General features: G+C 39.2%; 1 protein-coding gene across 1 annotated transcript in view; it reads right to left on the reverse strand.

Moving 5' to 3' along the window:
- CACNA2D1 (calcium voltage-gated channel auxiliary subunit alpha2delta 1) overlaps positions 1 to 17,818 on the reverse strand; it is a 682,696-nt gene that overhangs the window by 50,124 nt on the left and 614,754 nt on the right. Inside the window, 7 exon segments of the mRNA XM_038369134.2 lie at positions 147 to 244; positions 2,098 to 2,158; positions 2,872 to 2,880; positions 4,152 to 4,228; positions 6,875 to 6,936; positions 12,662 to 12,733; positions 14,113 to 14,184. Of these exon segments, the coding sequence (XP_038225062.1) occupies positions 147 to 244; positions 2,098 to 2,158; positions 2,872 to 2,880; positions 4,152 to 4,228; positions 6,875 to 6,936; positions 12,662 to 12,733; positions 14,113 to 14,184 (451 nt within the window).

Here is a 17,818-nt window from a genome sequence, read left to right on the forward strand (position 1 = left end):
TGGCCTGTATGTAATTCCATTAAGCAAATAAACACAGAAAAAAATCTTAAAAGACTGGCATAGTGAAAGCTATCGTCTTGCAGCAGTTTTCATATTTTTATATCTCCCTGTGAAAATAATTTTAGTGACTGGAATAGAATACTTACATGAAGGGCTGTTTGGGGTATTTCGATCAATAAACTCATTGAAATTTAAAAGAAATTCAGTGTTGTTGTCTGATACTTTTACATCATTACAGTATTCTCTGAAAAACAACAAAACATCAGTCTTGTTAGATTTGTTTCAGATACGACTGGGGCCAATAAGAAATGTCTCGCATTTCCTGGAAGCCAGGCAGAGCTTTGCAGGCCCTCCAATCAGTGTTAGTGTATTATAACAGATAATGGATCAGGATTCTACAAAATTCCATTGACCTTCTTTGCAGAATTCAATAGGAAGAGGCAAGTTTCCTAGCCATCTTCTAAAGTGCTTTAAGTGACCCAGCCAAGGGAGGAACCTAAATTATTGGTTAAGTAGAGGCAATCTTTAGCCAAAATATACTGGAAATCTTATTGTATATATGACCTCTTAAGATTGGGGGTCCTTGACTGGAGATAGTACACTGTTAAAACTGAATTAGAGACTAACTACTCCCTCCCCCAACAAAATCCACATGGGTAAAGTGGATTTATTTATACAAATTTGGTGTAACTACATACCTTGTGATATTCTCTGAAGCAGGGCCATAAGTAATATGCTAAAAATCACTGTGCACTTCAAGGGCAAATATTAGCTAGCAACTGGGATTAAATGCATTAATTTCAAATAATAATATACACTAGATTTTCCATAGTAGAGTAAACGATAAAGAGAAGATAGGTGTTGAACAATTACCAGTGGTATGGGGAAGTAGCTCATTTTCAAAATACAATTTATATGCTATGCAAAGGGAAAAGCTGGGTCAAACATTTCTTTAGAAAGAACCCACCTTCCTGCCATTCACTTATAACACCATGGACTAAAAATAACTCAGGTAGAATTTAGACCCCAGTCCTATGGTCAGCAATTCAACAGGGCTCTGTGCCTGCTTCTGCGCACATAGATCAGTTGCAGGATCAAGTATCCTTTATAAATGCTACAATCCATTATCAATGCCTCCAACACTCCAAGAAAATTAAATGCTTCTGATCAGTTTTAGATTGCTTTGAGTTTGGGGGCGGGGGAGGAGGGGGCACCAACAAAAAAAAAACACAACTACTTGCTTTACATTTGATTTCTTTCAGAATACATATATAGCGGGCTAAAAAAGCTTGTGCTTTTTGAGCTAGAATGAGTTTGAATCATTCTAGACTGATTGTGCATGGAAGATTTCTCCACTGTTTATCACCACTGTCATTTTAAGATACTCTTCCTTTAGTCAGTCTTTATATGTAGCATGTATACCAATATGTTTCAGTTGCACAAATGCAATGGACTAGGAAAGCACAATTCCTTGGGAAAACCCAGGAAACTAATGCCCTTACTGGATCAGATTCATCTGTGTTGTAACTCCACTGAAGTCAATGGAGTTACACACAATAATTGTTATCATAGCTCTTATGGAAATACTCTTAATCCTTAAACCTCAAAAGAGATAAGTATTATTATACCGATTTTACAGGTGGGGAACCTGCGGCATGGATAGATTAAACCAACCTGTCAAATATCATGGACCCAGGAATAGAATTAAGAACTCCTGAGTCCCAGCATTGTATTCACTAGACCTCATTACCTTTCAATAAATAAATAAATGAGGCTTTGTCTGAGGTAGCTATTTTTTAATTTTATCCTTCCTAATATTATAACACGGCAGTTATAACACTATGGAGTGCTATATGATAAACTGTGAGACGAAGTAGCCTGAGAAGGTGTTATCCATATTCTTCCAATAAAAATGTTATCTAAACTTGGAAATCTGAGTTTAACCATTGCTCTTATACTTAACAATTTCCTCTAGCACATTTCTGGTGCAAAATTAAGTTTTATTGGGCAAATCCATGCTTCATAATTGTCACTAACCTGATCAAGACTTCTTATTTACTGCTGTGTGTAATGCTTAGAACTGGGAAATTGACCAACCTTGGTGCTATAAAGGTATAGCCAGCTTCATCAAAGTGATCAATCTTTAGAGTTTCTGAATCTAAAAGATAAAGGTTGAATATCAGATAAATAAACAGGATTTTGTAAAATTACTTGGATAATTTCTGCATGCATCTGTGAATTTTAAAAAGTGTGATCTACTAAGAACATTTTTCTAACTAATGTACTATACCATCATCAGTATTCCACATTGTAGGAAGAAATGATCCAATTATTATACAGCAATACACCAAGCAATAACAGAACAACTGAAGCAAGTTAAGTCTGAGTCATTGTTTCATTATCATGACAATATGATAATCCAAAGTATATGTGACATTTCCATTAGCATTACAATGTGATAATTCATAATACCTGGGATGTTTAGGATTGAGAACATCAAGAAAAACAATTATCTCTAATATTTTCATCAATAAAGTTATAAAGCATCACATTAGAATAAGCCCCTTTCAATGTAATTGAAAAGAATGGTCTTAAAAAAAAAGTTATATCTGAGCATCAGCATGAACCAACAGGTGATAGGATCAGACAAACAGGGATTAGAGGTTAGCAACAAATTGAAATGTGCATGAAAACACAAAAGCATTTTATAGATTCCCTCCCCCCCCCGGCTTTTGCTATGGTACCCAGTGGTCATGGGAGAAGTCCAGAAATGAAGAATACAAAGGAGAACATCCAGTAGGAATAGAAATATAAGTGGAAAATATCAACTGCAGTAAACAGAAGGAAATTGAGCAACAAGAATATACTTGCCCTCTTTGACTGTGAAAATCCATCAGAAAGAGAAAGCAGGGAAACAGAAAAAAACAGGGTAAAGCAAAAGGGGTCACAAACCAATATTTTATTCAACCACCCCTTGAATAAAAATATTGTGAATAGATCATAGGTTCAATTTATGTACAGCTGTAGTCTGGGAAAAAAGAAAAACATCTTTGAAGACTGGAGTGTATGTCCTTGTCTATTATTTCTGAGGTAACCTCTATATATTGTGGCTATTTCAAGGGTCTATTTTGCAGGATATATTGACGCCTGTCCAACATCAGTAGATCTAGTCCATAAACAGAACCATTTTTTACACTCATTAAAACTTTAATCACTAGTCCCTATTTGATAAAGTTAAGAAATAAATCATACAAAATGACTGGTTGGTAAAAGCTTATCATGTTGTTGTCTCCTATCCATCATATGGTGATAGATGACATGGTTGTCAATGAAACAACTTCTAACCACATCTTCTCTGAGCTAACAGGAGCTATGACTGACAAGGAGACTTGTAAGAAGAGTGGAAAATGTTTTGTCCTTGTAAATACGTTTTGCATACATATATTTCTAAATGCAAAAATGGAATTCATTCAGGTTTGGATTAACACTTGGATAAAGTTAAAAGGATATGATGGCTCATGCTTCATTTACTGGCTCAACTATGGTCAAACAAAATAAACAAAACTTTAAAGCTGGAAATACATCATACATATTACTTCCAGTCAGTTTTCTAGAATCTGTAAGTGGCTTAAAATGAGTGTCATCCAAATAAGATTCTATAGACATCCACTGAAACTATTTAAAAAAGTGCAACATAAAAGCTTAACTGTAAGCCAAAACTAAATAGCCCCTAATCTTACTTTATTTATAAGAGCAGCATGAGAAATTGCTATATACAGCATTGTAATTACTGCAAACTATGAAAAGATGCTTTAGCCTATATATTAATATTTAACAGGTGGAATATTTAAATGTCAGCTAGCAGACCCTTAAAACGACACCAACAGAGGATACACAAAGCAATGATTCTATAGGTACATAGAAGGGAAGGAGCTGTAAGTGAAGTTGGGGTACCTGCACATATTCTAGCTATGTAGAATATTTCTTGTACCTTGAATGTTTACAATGGGTTAGAATCATTGCTGTAGATTTTGGGTACATTATGATAACATTAGGGAACTCCACAAACTTTATGAATTTCAAAATTAATTTTTTAAAACGTCTGTGTGTCAGAAGTAGGTCAGAACCCAGAGAGCCTTCCAAGTACTTACATCTGGCCTGAGTTATTGGTTCTTCTATTTTGGCTTTAATGTAGTAAAAGCTGTAGGATGGTAATACCAAGGCCAAACTGCAACAGAAATAACAAAGACATAAAGAAATAAAGACACATTTAGCTCATTGGAGAAAACTTAGAAGTTTTAAAGCAGTTTTCTCAAGTCAGCTTTGATGTGTCTTTGAAAACAATTAACAAGTTGGGGATGAAAATTATTGTGAGATGAGATGATTTAATTATTATATGCAGTCCCACACTGCCATAGTGCTAACGTTAGGCACCTCAATGGGGTTGAAATTAACTACATGTAAAAGGGGCATGAAGTAAAGTGGGAGGTATTCCAGGATCTACACCCATCATAAAATTCATAGGCCAGTCACAATTTTTATGGATATAGCCACTGAAAGTTCTGCTTAAAGAACAGCTGAAAAAAAATCACAAATAATTCTGAACTGCTATGAAAAGAGTATGATGATGACCAAGTTCCCTTTTAGAATAAGACAGCTACTGATATTTAATGCAAAAAGTTGTAGTACTTGAATTTACATTATCTCTAAGAGACAATATCTTCTTAAAGTAATGCAGTCACTTCTGGACAAAATAATTTTTTGAACTGTACTTTATCAGAGTGCCCTAAGATGTACAATATATTTCATAATGCACCTCCTTTGATTTCAATATTCATTGTTGTTTAGAAATGATTCTGTCTTTTGATTTTGCCACTAAAAATCAATACATGCATCTGAGAACAGAATTTTTAAAAAAGGATGTTAAAGGCAATGGGTATAAATCCCCATCAGAGATGTATCTACTTCAGCCCACATCCTTAATGTTTGCACTCAATTTTCATTAACATAAAAGTGCATTTTACCACTGGTTTCTAATGGATGGCTGCAGAAATTAACATTAAAACAAGTTGTACAACTGGGCCATAAGCAAGATGACCTTTAATAATGCATCTGCCATTTAAACATCACAGAAGTGAGATTGCTGATTATTTAGTGATAGCCTTCTACCAATTCCCTTCGAGGGAAATCAGGAGAGGTTTACCTGCCATTAACAGTTATTGCTAACAGAAATTACTAATTAAAATCTATAATTTTATGTTTAATGGGACTGCTGCAATGTGAACCCAGGAGATTAACTGCTTTCTCTCAGCCTATGAAAAACAACTATGAGAGGAATTTGGTAAGAATTGAGAACTCATATAAATCAAATTCACATGTGTACTGCATACTAGATAGCATGATAGATAAAAAATACCTTGCTTTCCTTCAGAAAATAAAAATGGGGGTAACAACAGAAAAACAAGGTTCCGAATTGCATAGATCAAGCCAGCTCTTTGTTTTAATTCACAACAACTAGGTTTAGGGGGCTGGTATTTTTTTTTCTGTTTTGTTTTGTAAAATATTTTGGTCACAGACTGTCGTTCACTATATATTTGCACAGTGCCTACTACCCCAACTTGGTTGATGTCTCTAGACATCATAGTAATGCAAATATTCTTATTTTGGGTAACACTCCCAATATTACATATTTTTGTTAAAATAAAATAATCCTTTCAATGTTGTTTCAAGTTTCACACTATGCACCGACAGTGATTCTGCTTTGTGACAATTTGTTCAGTCCTCAAAGTCCTGAGTGCTCTAACTTGGATATTCAGAACTTCATAGAATTTGGGCCCAATGTTGGTAATCTTAAAAAATATTCAGTTTTGAAACTAAAGTAGGATAACTTTCTTGGACCAACTGCAGCCCAAATACTTTAAGAAGGGGATGTCAAGATGTCACATCCCTTCCAGCGTCACAGCGATGTGTAGCTATAGCGTCTCAAATCATGCATTTCAGGCCGATTGTGAGAGCGAGATACACCTTTTTCAAAGAGTGTTATCTTTCTCTGCTGTTATCTATGGCCATATGATTTTATATACAAAATAATATAATTGTTATTTAACGTTTGTATATGGCATCTTAAATGCAACTGCACATTAGAGTGATAATACCACAGTTACTTGCTTGCCAAAATCTGACACGATAGATTCGGTATGACATGACATAACAAATAATGAATATAAGATTGAGAAGGAAGTTTACACAAAATAAGGTTGCGATATTGCTTGTTTTGTAAAGGCATGAAACATTAGCTCTTCCTTTTTTATTTTATTTTTTAAATTTTACTTGCAAAGGCCAGTGTGGGAATGGAAATTATTGTTGGAGAGACTGCAAGAAAAAGTGGGATTAGAGAAGGATCTGAGGGAGAGGACCACAACCAAAGACACAATTACAAATCAAACACTACAAAGATTTTAAGAGTCCTGCAGAATTTATGAGATCCCTGAAAAGATAAAGTCCCTGAAAAGATAAAATTGATACCATGAACCACACAATCTTCTTCGTAAGTATGGTGAAACTTTGCTAGTAGGTGAGTTGTTTAGAAAGCTCCACAAAAGATTGAAAGCTTGACTCTGTACACTTCCTTTGACAAAACACTCATGGGCAATGGGAGGCTTTTTTTTTTTAAAGGACTGGGCCTTATCCCATTAGGTGGTGAGCAGAGGGAAATCCTCAAGGAAGACGAACTGCACCAATGTTTGTCTCTTCATTCTTTTGGGCAGAGAGAGTCAGTTCCTAGTCTTTTTAGTGTTATATCTAATAAGAATAAAAGCATTCATCAAAACAAACAATCAAGCCAACGCTTTCCATTAAAAAACAGATTAATTACCTGTAATCTGTGCCGTTCACAGCGGTCCATGTATACGTTCTGTTTCCTTTGTCAATATATCTCTGGAAAGCAATTTTGATAAACAAGTATATCATTGCTACTGGAGGCTCAGTAAATACCAGGTTTGGGTTTATTATTGAGGTAAAAGGAATGTAAAACTCAATAACGAACAAGCTGTTGGAATTCTTTTTCTCCTTTCCTTAAAATTTGACCTGCTTTGCAATTGCATTTCTTCAACAATTTCCAGATTTAGAATAGATGTTACAGAGTCATCTGCATTCTTTACATCTAATAAAGAATTTTAGAAGTGCCGTGTCAAGTATAATGAGCCATAAATTTGGCCTGTCCATTTACTGTTTGTGTCTGTTTGTCAGATTACTTCTTTTTCTTGTTTATTGTTTATTTTAAAATACAGGAAAGAGTCTCCCCCCATAGGAATGGCCCAGTGATCTTGTAACTAAACAAAAAACTAGTGACAGCAGCAAAGCACTTATAAGCAACCCTATAATAACAAACCACTATGCCTGTACATACTTACATATACTAATGTCTGTGTTCCTCGGACATTATTTATCCCTGTGTATACACTCTATGGCCCTGGTCTTACACCCACTTATGTATTTGCCCATTACAGTGATTAGGACAACTTTTTTGTGTAAAGTTAAGCATGAGCGCTTTCGTGAAGTATGAGATTAAAGTTAGCTTTTCAATTCACTTGCTTCTGGAATGAAAGATGACACGACAGACAAGTTTAAAAGGTCCCCTGACTTCCCGTAGAAGATTTAATCATCATTAATGCACCCGGCTGGAGCAGTTTTACTCATTTTTCCACATTAAAAATTATAAGTATATGCCAGCTGTAGCATATTACTGGTTTATAGTCAGAGACAAAGATTTATGAGGATGTCTGCAATAAAATCTGTGCAGCTGCCACATCACAACATTACTAATACTGTTCAAATGTGCTACAGTAGATGTTATTTCTGTCTCTGTGCAAAAATAAAAACAAAAATTAACATGATTATGAAAAAAGGGTGGTTTGGGTTCTATTCTGACGTTTATAACTTGAATAAATCTCTCTTCTCTTGTTATTTCTTAGCACACCAGGGCAGGTGTAAACAATCTAAGAGCCATTTTGCCACAAAGAAGATGCTTGGAATAATGTGCAATGCTTTGACTTAAGACTTATAGATGGGTGAACTTATTCAGCACAGATCTTGCCCATGTTTATTGACCTAGTACTCTTGATTGTCACACTGCCCACCCACTTAAAAAAAAGCAGTAAAAGCACCTTATCTTTCTATTGCATTTGTGACTTCATGAAAGATTAAGGACACAAGGAATTTTCCTATGCCAAGATGACTATGAGTATGTAAGATTCTCACCATGTCCCTCAGAGAATGGGTAATGGAAACCATTCATTACTGGGTCTCTAGCTGTTACCTGGCCAAGGTCAGTAGTACCTCCGAATCACTGTCATATAAGGGCTGTTCAATGAACTGTGTAAAATGAATTGGTTGTTTCAGTCTATTTTCTAGTGGAAAGGTGTCCAGATCATAAAAGTCATTATTATATACATTTGGCATCATATGGGCACCTTTGTTCAGGATATCAGCAGATAGCCAAGGATTAATTGGGCATGGAAACTGAACTTTCAACTTCTTGAAGAGGGGTTCCAAAAAGGATGAAGCTAGGCTATTCTCAGTGGTGGCAGATGACAGAACAAGGAGCCATGGTCTCAAGCTGCAGTGGGGGAGGTCTAGGTTGGATATTAGGAAAAACTATTTCACTAGGAGGGTGGTGAAGCACTGGAATGGGTTACCTAGAGAGGTGGCAGAATTTCCATCCTTAGAGGTTTTTAAGGCCCGGCTTGACAAAGCCCTGGCTGGAATGATTTAGTTGGGGCTGGTCCTGCTCTGAGCAGGGGGTTGGACCAGATGACCTCCTCAAGTCTCTTCCAACTCTAATATTCTATGATTCCCCCTAGAGGTGAACCATACAGGCCAGTATTCTGGCATATTGACAGAACAATGTAGGAGAGCTTGCATTGCAACTATGCATACTGCATATGTTTATGAAAATAAACAGAAGACTTCCATTTCCAGGGATATAAATCCAGTATATTATGAAATGTAGGGTGGGAAAGAACCTCGTGAGGTTCTGCTGACTTGAATACATTTATCTTAAAATTCTTTAACTTGTTCTTTCCCTATTTTGGCTTGCATTCCTTCCCCCTTGTTGCTAATATTATTTGTTTTAAGTATCTGTTCACAATTTATCTTTTTAGTAAAGATTGAAACTAAACAGACATTAAACACCTCAGCCTTCTTGATGTCATCCATTATTAGCTCTCCTTCTCCAATAAGTAGAAGTCACGCACTTTCCTTCACCTTTCTCTTGCTCCTTGTTTTTAAAGGATGTATGTATATATTTAAAGAATGTCTTCATATTGTCTTTTATGTCCCTTGCTAGGTTTAATTAATTTTGTACCTTAGCCTTTCTGGGTACCTCTACACTGGAATAAAAGACCCATGACACAGCCGCAGCTGGGCCAGATCAATGGGCTCGAGCTGTGGGGCTAAAAACTGCTGTAGAGACATTCAGGCTCAGACTGAAGCCTGAGTTGTGGGACCTTCCAAACTAACGGGGTCCGAGAGTTCAGGCTTCTGTCTGAATACAAACATTTACACAGTAATTTTACAGCCCCACAACACAAGTCAGCTGACCCAGACCACCGCGGGTGTTTAATTGTTGTGAAAATGTTCCTTTTGATTTTGTTCCTACATGCTTGTGCTATTCTTTCATCCAGGTTTTAATTTTTTGTAGGGTTCCTTTTTGATTTTAAGTTCATTGAAGAGCTCCTGATGGATCAGATCAGATTAGAACAGAGTTCTGCATTCTGCCAGGACTCTCACATGTTGTGGGATAGACAATGGGTACCTCAGACATTAATGTAGGGGGGGGGATTTTATTATTATAGTTGCCATGGTTATGTGTGCAGGTAAAAGAGAACTTGGAAATATAAGACACATATGCTTAATGTTAAAGAAAAGTCTGGATTGTGCATAACATTCAAGATATTGTTGAAGATTAATTCATCATGTGTAAACATGACCCTCTTATCATTCCAAAGTAATAGGAGGAGTTAGTGCTGGTCCTACAAGGGAGACTGATTTAAATGCAGGTCCTCAGGTTTTTCAGGTTTTCAAGAATTTACGGAAGGAAAATAAACATAACATGCCCATTTACATCATTTTCTGTCTTTCCCTCATTTTGTAAAACTATCATCCTCATGAAAAAGTCTTCCATCTGCTCATATGGCATTGTTATTGCAGATTCTTTTGTTAAAAATAAAATAATCTAAATGCAATGAGGGTGAGAATGCTATGATTATTAACATAATTTTATAAAAAGAAAAGGAGTACTTGTGGCACCTTAGAGACTAACAAATTTATTAGAGCATAAGCTTTCGTGAGCTACAGCTCACTTCATCGGATGCATCCGATGAAGTGAGCTGTAGCTCACGAAAGCTTATGCTCTAATAAATTTGTTAGTCTCTAAGGTGCCACAAGTACTCCTTTTCTTTTTGCGAATACAGACTAACACGACTGCTACTCTGAAACCTGTCATAATTTTATAGTGACATACATACTTCACAGGCAAATGAAATAAATGGTACCTGACTCTGACCTCACACCAGTTTAATTAGGGTTGTGAGGTGTCCAGTTTTCGACCAGAATGTCCAGTCGAAAAGGGACACTCGCCGCTCCGATCAGCACTGCTTATCGGGCCATTAAAAGTCTGGTCGGCATCACAGCGGGGCTAAGGCTGGCAGGCTCCCTGCATACCCTTGGTCTATGTGGCTCCTGGAAGCGGCGGCATGTCCCTGTGGTTCCTAAGTGCACAGGCGACCAGGAAGGTTCCACACACTGCCCCCAGCCCGAGCGTCGGCTCCGCAGCTTCCATTGGCTAGGAACCGTGGCCAATGGGAGCTGCGGGAGCGGGGCCTGTGGGCTTGGGCAGCACACAGATCTGCCTGGCTGCACCTCCACCTAGGGGCCGCAGGGTCATGCCAAGTGCTTCCGGGAGCCACCTAAGGTAAGTGCTGCCTGAAACCCACACCTAAACACCCTTCTATGCCCCAATCCTCTGCCCCAGCCCACACCCCGTCCTGCACTCCGAACCCCTCGGTCCCACCCTCCAGCCCTGAACATCCCTCTGCACCCCAAAACCCTCATCCCTGGCCCCATCCCAGAGCTCACACCCCCAGCTGGAGCCGTCACCCTTCCTGCACCCCAACCCTCTGTCCCATCCCAGAACCTGCTCCCACACTCTGAACCCCCCATTTCTGTCCCCACCCCAGAGCCTGCACCCCGAGCCAGTGCCCTCACCCCCTTCCACAACCCAACCCCTTGCCCCAGCCTGGTGAAAATGAGCTAGTGAGTGAGGGTGGGGGAAAACGAAGGGGGATGCAGTGAGTGGGGGTGGGGCTTTAGAGAAGGGCCAGGGCAGAGGCAGGGAAAGGGTGTTTAGTTTTGTGCAATCAGAAAGTTGGGAAGCCTAAGTTTAACTCAATTGACTTCAGTGGGGTTACTCCGACATTACACCAACGTAAGAGTAGGCTCAGGCCCAAATTTTCTTACCATTTCAGTACAGACACAACGTAAGAGTTGGAGACAGTCAAATGTAGGGTGTTATTGGGGGAAGGGCAACAAGTGTTACAGAACAAGGGTTGCTGCTATCCGTGATGCATGCATATGAACAATTCCATTTACTACTTTATGGTTTGTTTACATTTATAAATATAAATTATGATTTATGTCCTTTTTTGTTTTTTTAATATATATTTTTCCTATGCAATTTTTACATCTCCCCTCACCTCTGGGACCACAATAGGTCGATTCAAGCCTCTTCAAGCCGCTCCTACTATTTACAGTACAACCCCAAAGAGCTGTTGTGGCAGGTCAGAATCAACAAAGTGCAGCCTAATCTGGTTGTTACTCCTCCCCTTGATATACGCCCTGCCCCGGTGCCTTAAGGGATGTGGCACAGACGTATGGCAGACCTACACCATCTATGGATTCCCCTATTACTGGGGGTTGCCAGCTCATTCAGCTTTAAAGCAGCTTTGTGTTACTGCAAAAGCTTGTTAGGGTTGAGGACCAAGCTTTCTACGTTTAACTTCTTAGGAAAATAAAATTTAAAAACCAAGACAGGATGTTTAGAAACCCACTTTATCCCATAAGCACACCAAGATCCAAAGTAAAATTTAATCTATACTATCACTGTAACTGTTTGGATGATTCATTTGCTTATTGTAATGAATCCTAAACTAGGAACTGTAAATTGTATAATCATTCCCCCCCCCGCCACGTTCTTCATATTCAACCAGAATATAATGTCTTACAAAGCAACACATTCCTATACCATTTAAGACTTTTGCTAAGGGATTCATGTAAAGAATTATGACAATGCTCTGCTAAATCCTTGACAACAGAATTCATGGCCTTATCAACACTTGTATGATTATGAAGCACCAAAGAAAGAGAGAAACAAAACACCCGTGTTCTTAAGAAATGTGTGCTTTCCCTTAGTACAAGCTAGGAAGGTTGAAAACTTGGGGTGGGGGGAATATTTGTACAGGAATAATCCACGAGGCTATTATAGAACACTGGATAAGTAGAATGTTTAGCTTTTAAATATAAAAGACAGGACAAAATAGAGTTTCTTGTCATCATTTTGCAGTGTTCTGTTCTGAAAGTAGGACAGCCTGTGTTCCAGTCTTACCTCATCTTGAGACTTGACCAATGTTTTAAATGTTCTTTCCCCACTTTCTCCATCTATCATTTTTTTCCGAATCTATATACAAGAAGATGAAGAAAAAAACAAACAAAAAAATAAAAAAAGGAAGAAGGAGGTAGGGGGGAAGAGACAAAAGGAAAATCAAAATCTAAATGTGATTAATGTTTTACAAGATCCTTTGCATCTTATGAGCAATCCTATCATATTGACACATTAGAAAATAACAGCCCGTACACATCTACTTATCTTACCCCTAAGAAAAAGAGCCCAACCCTGTAATTCATACTCTTGTGGAGCAATCTTATTGACACTAGTAAGACTCCTCATAATGGTAAGGACTCTACTTGTATGAGTAACAGTTGCATGACTAAGCTCAGTGAGCATGAGTATTAATCCCTACACTCTTTGCAAACCCAGAACTCCCTGTGAAGTCAATGGGGATTTTCGGTGCAGAACTAATGCAGATTGCCTAATAACTGTAGTTATTCTCACGATAGCTATTTGAAAGTCAGCTATAGTGTGTCTTAAAATGGATGTGTACAAACTTTTTGTTTCAGTCTGTGTGGGTTAACCCTCCCCTACTTTTACTTTGAGTTTCAGGTTCAATGCAGTACTTAATTGAAACCACCAACTTTCAGCTGGCATTATACTGAAACCTGAATTGCACAGGTTGTGAAACAATAATTTGGGCCAAGTTTGTCCATAAGAAGTATGAATCTTTAATAAACCTTGCCTGGGATTTGAGTCTGTAATGATATCATAAGATAGGCAAGTCTTATTTCGGGTTTTTTTTGTTTGTTTTTTTGTTTTGGGGGATTCAGGTTTGTTGTGAACACTTTGCGTATTTTTCAGTGCTTTAAACTTAATTGTTGTGTCACAATAATAATTTTGCATTAGTAAAATGGAGGAAAAGCATTTTTGTTTACATATTGTCTGCAGTTCATTAGCATCCTTCAGAAATGTAATAAACAGAGCTTATCTGCTCACATGATAAAGCGGGTCATGATTGTTCACACTGATTGACCCTATAAACATTTTGGTCTTACACTAGGCACTCTTAAAAAAGTGTACTGTTTTGAATGATTCTACCTTTCATGATGGAATTTCCCGTATATAGAGAGAATAATGGGGAACCTTAATCTTAAAACTATAATCTTTCAAATAACAGGGGTTTTTTAAATGTGCCAGGTGTATAAGAGAAGAAAATACATAGATTGAAAATAAATTTCAGAAACTGTTCACTAAACCTGCATTTCTCTTCAGACAAAAATCATACTTTGTCAGAGCAATGAAAATCTGAAGTCCTCTGTCATTTAGAAGAACAAGAGGTAAAGGAAATTGGAGGAATCTGCAGCAGTTATTATATTTCAGCTATTACCCAGAACAGTGAAGAATATATACATCAAAGCAGGCACTACATTACTAGTGCATCTTACCTCAACTTTAATATCATTTTCTAGCTCAGCATCCAGAAAATCCAGTGTAACAGGCTCCTGAGATTTAGGATTCTGAAGCAGAAGATAATAAACAAATCAAATAATAAAGATCTCTCACTTTATGTTATGAATAGGTTATTGAAATCATTCAAACCTGCCCTGAGATCAAAAAAGACTGTTTAAATAGGATTACTTACCATTCTATCTTTTAATCGGATATAGCATAGTGGATTGCTAGCAGTGCTATTTCACTTAAAATGGATTTTAAAAAGAGAGAGGTAATCAGGTGAGTGATAATTGGATTAACCCTAAAAACTAGTGCTTGCCTATGGTCCGGTCACACACAGTGTTAATGGCTGAAGGCTGCTTCCCCAGCTATTGATATGTCACAAATTGTAAGCATGATAACAGGGTGACCTGTCAGGCAAGGAGTCATTCCTTAACTTTCCTACCACCAAAAAGAAAGGGGAGACAGGCAGTGAGAAAATTTTCTGGGCAACTAGTAATATCAACACCTGCTCTCTTCTACAGAAGACTAGTGGCAATGGCATGAGTCAGTTGTGGGTGGAGATGAAAGGGACAGCAAGTACAAGACGAAGGAATGACAAAAGGATAAGGTCCAATGAAAAGAATCTCTTATGGAAACGTGTTCATGGAACATATAGTTGCCTCAAACAAGAAGTTTGATATCATTTGTAATAAATGAAGCTTTGATAAAGCAAGGTAGTTAGCACATGTAAAACTTTAATCACACGATCAGTCCTACTGACTTCAATGTACTTCAGTACCTTGCTGAATCAGAATCTAAATGAGCAAAGAACTAAAATGGAAAAGGTTGTGACCTGCAGAAACATGTCTTCCACATCTCATGTTCTGTATGCCAGTGTTTTTCAAAGTTCTAGTCGTGACCCAGTACTGGGTCGCAGCATGTAAGGCACTGGATCACCTTACTCAGCGACCCAGCAGCTCTGGTCAGCACTGGTGACCAGGACGTTAAAAGTCCCATTGGCGGTGCTGCCCGGCCAATGGGAGTGGGGGAGAGGAGATGTGCCTGCGGGCGAGAGCTGCGCTGAGTGCTTGTGCACTTCCGCCTAGGAGCTGGACCTGCTGCTGGCCGCTGCCAGGGCACAGCATGGTCTGCAGTGCCAGGACAGACGGGAAGCCTGCCTCTGCACCCTGGCTGAGCCGCTGACTGGGAGCCGCCGGAGGTAAGTCCATGCCCCAGCCCTGCACCCCAATCCCCTTCCCCAGCCCTGAGCCCCCCCAAAACACAGAGCCCCCTCCTGCACCCCAAACCCCTCATCCCTGGCCCCACCCCAGAGTCCGCACCCCCAGCCCAGAGCCGTGACCCCCTCCCGCATCCCAACTCCCAGACCCAACCCTGAGCCCCCCCAAACCCAGAGCCCCTCATTCCCAGCCCCACCCTGCAGCCCTCACCCCAGCACACCAACCCTCTGCCCCAGCCCTGAGCCCACCCCACACTCCAAACCCCTCATACCCATCTTCGTTGGGTCACGGGCATCAACAATTTTCTTCAACTGGGTCCCCAGAAAAAAAGTTTCAAAACCACTGCTGTATTCTACTTCAATAGTGGTGCATAAGTGTCCTTTAAAACAGAAGGTCACTGTGTTGCACTGAAACACTTTGCTTCAGCAGCACTTAGCAAATTTTCCACTGATTTTTTTTTACACAGAGTTGACACAATAAAGGGAATTGCTAAGGGAGTTGTGTGTGCAGAGTGGATTCTGACAGAAAATCAGTCACGCTGCAGCCAATGTGCTTCACATATGTGATTCACAGATCACAAAGGTGACTTCATTCTAAGTGAGGTTCAAGATCTCCTCCTGCGCCTAATAATCTTGAATGCATTTATCCTCAAGACACCCCTCTGAAGTAGGGAAGTATTATTATCCCCATTCCACAGATAGAAACTGAGGCATAGAGAGGTCAAGTAATTTTCCAAAGAGGAAGTCTTTGGAAAAAGAGAGAATTAAAACCAGGTCTCTCAAGTCCCAGGCTACTATCCTAGCCACTGGACCATCCTTGATGCACATGTGTGAAGTTAAGTGTGACTATATATGTTTGCTGAATTAAGGCTCTATGTAGGATTGTTACTGTACCAAGTGGTTCAGGGAGCATGGGGGGCATTGGCTGAACAAATCACAAGCCCTTAACAGCTATAATTTTACAACCATCTGTTCCTAACTATCCCTAGTCCTGGAGTAAAAGCTCCCAGCAAAATCCTGGTTACTCAATATTTATGTAAGGCACACATGTAGTTTAGGCTTTTAAGTAAAAGGATTATGGGGTATATTTATTAAACCCTGTGAACATGATAGTATGGATTGATTTAGTACTGAAGAGGAACCAGATTACCAATGTATTTTGTTTTTATTCGCTGGAAAAAAATTTGCTTTGTGTAAATGGGACATTACATATAAAATGGGACTTCAAGGCCCAGCTTAGCTAGGTGGTTTAAGCATTGGCCTGCTAAACCCAGGGTTGTGAGTTTAATACTTGAGGGGGCCATTTAGGGATCTGGGGCAAAAATTGGGGATTGGTCCTGCTTTGAGCAGGGGGTTGGACTAGATGACCTCCTGAGGTCCCTTCCAACCCTGAGATTCTATGACATCCTTCCTTGTGATGTAATTAGCTAAGCAAAATTTATTATTGCTTGGTATATGCTAAGCTCTAATTTATTAGGGAGTTAAATCAAAGGGACAGAGGCATCTTCTTCCAGGTGCCATAGGATCAACTGTGCTAATTTATTTTGATAATAAGTCTAAAATGTCTTCTTTCAAAACGGCAAAGAGTCCTGTGGCACCTTATAGACAAAGACATATTGAAGCATAAGCTTTCGTGGGTGAATACCCACTTCATCGGATGCATGTAGTGGAAATTTCCAGAGGTAGTTATAAATATGCAAGCAAGAATCAGGCTAGGGATAATGAGGTCAGTTCAATCAGGGAGGAAGAGGCCCTCTTCTAGCAGCTGAGGTATGAACACCAAGAAAGGAGAAACTGCTTTTGAGAATGCTTGGTGAAGATTTTGTAGGTGTTGGACTCTCTCTGAGGAGTTGGAGCAAATGCGATTGTACCTCAGCACTTGGCTGTATACAATGGATTGTGTAGTGTGTTCAGGATGACAGCTGGAGGCGTGAAGGTAGGCATAGGGGTCGATGGGTTTTCGGTATAGGGTGGTGTTAACATGACCATCACTTATTTGCACTGTCGTGACCAGGAAGTGGACCTCTTGTGTAGATTGGTCCAGGCTGAGGTTGATAGTGGGGAGGAAGCTATTGAAATCATGGTGGAATTCTTCCAGGGTTTCCTTCCTATGGGTCCAGATGATGAAGACGTTATCAGTGTAGCGTAGGTAGAGAAGGGGCATGAGTGGACGAGAGCCGCGGAAGTGTTGTTCCAGGTCAGCCATTAAAATGTTGGCATATTGTGGGGTCATGTAGTTGCCCATAGCGATGCCACTGGTCTGGAGGTCTATATTGTCACCAAATTTGAAATAATTGTGCATGAGGATAAAGACATAGAGCTCAGCAACCAGCTGTGTTGTGGCATCATCAGGGATATTGTTTCTGACAGCTTGTATTCCATTTGTGTGCGGGATGTTTGTGTCGAGAGCCGCTACATCCATGGTGGCTAGGATGGTGTTTTCTGGAAGATTACCAATGCACTGTAGTTTTCTCAGGAAA

This window comes from Dermochelys coriacea, chromosome 1 (assembly GCF_009764565.3).
Source record: "Dermochelys coriacea isolate rDerCor1 chromosome 1, rDerCor1.pri.v4, whole genome shotgun sequence".
NCBI classification, from domain to species: domain Eukaryota; kingdom Metazoa; phylum Chordata; order Testudines; family Dermochelyidae; genus Dermochelys; species Dermochelys coriacea.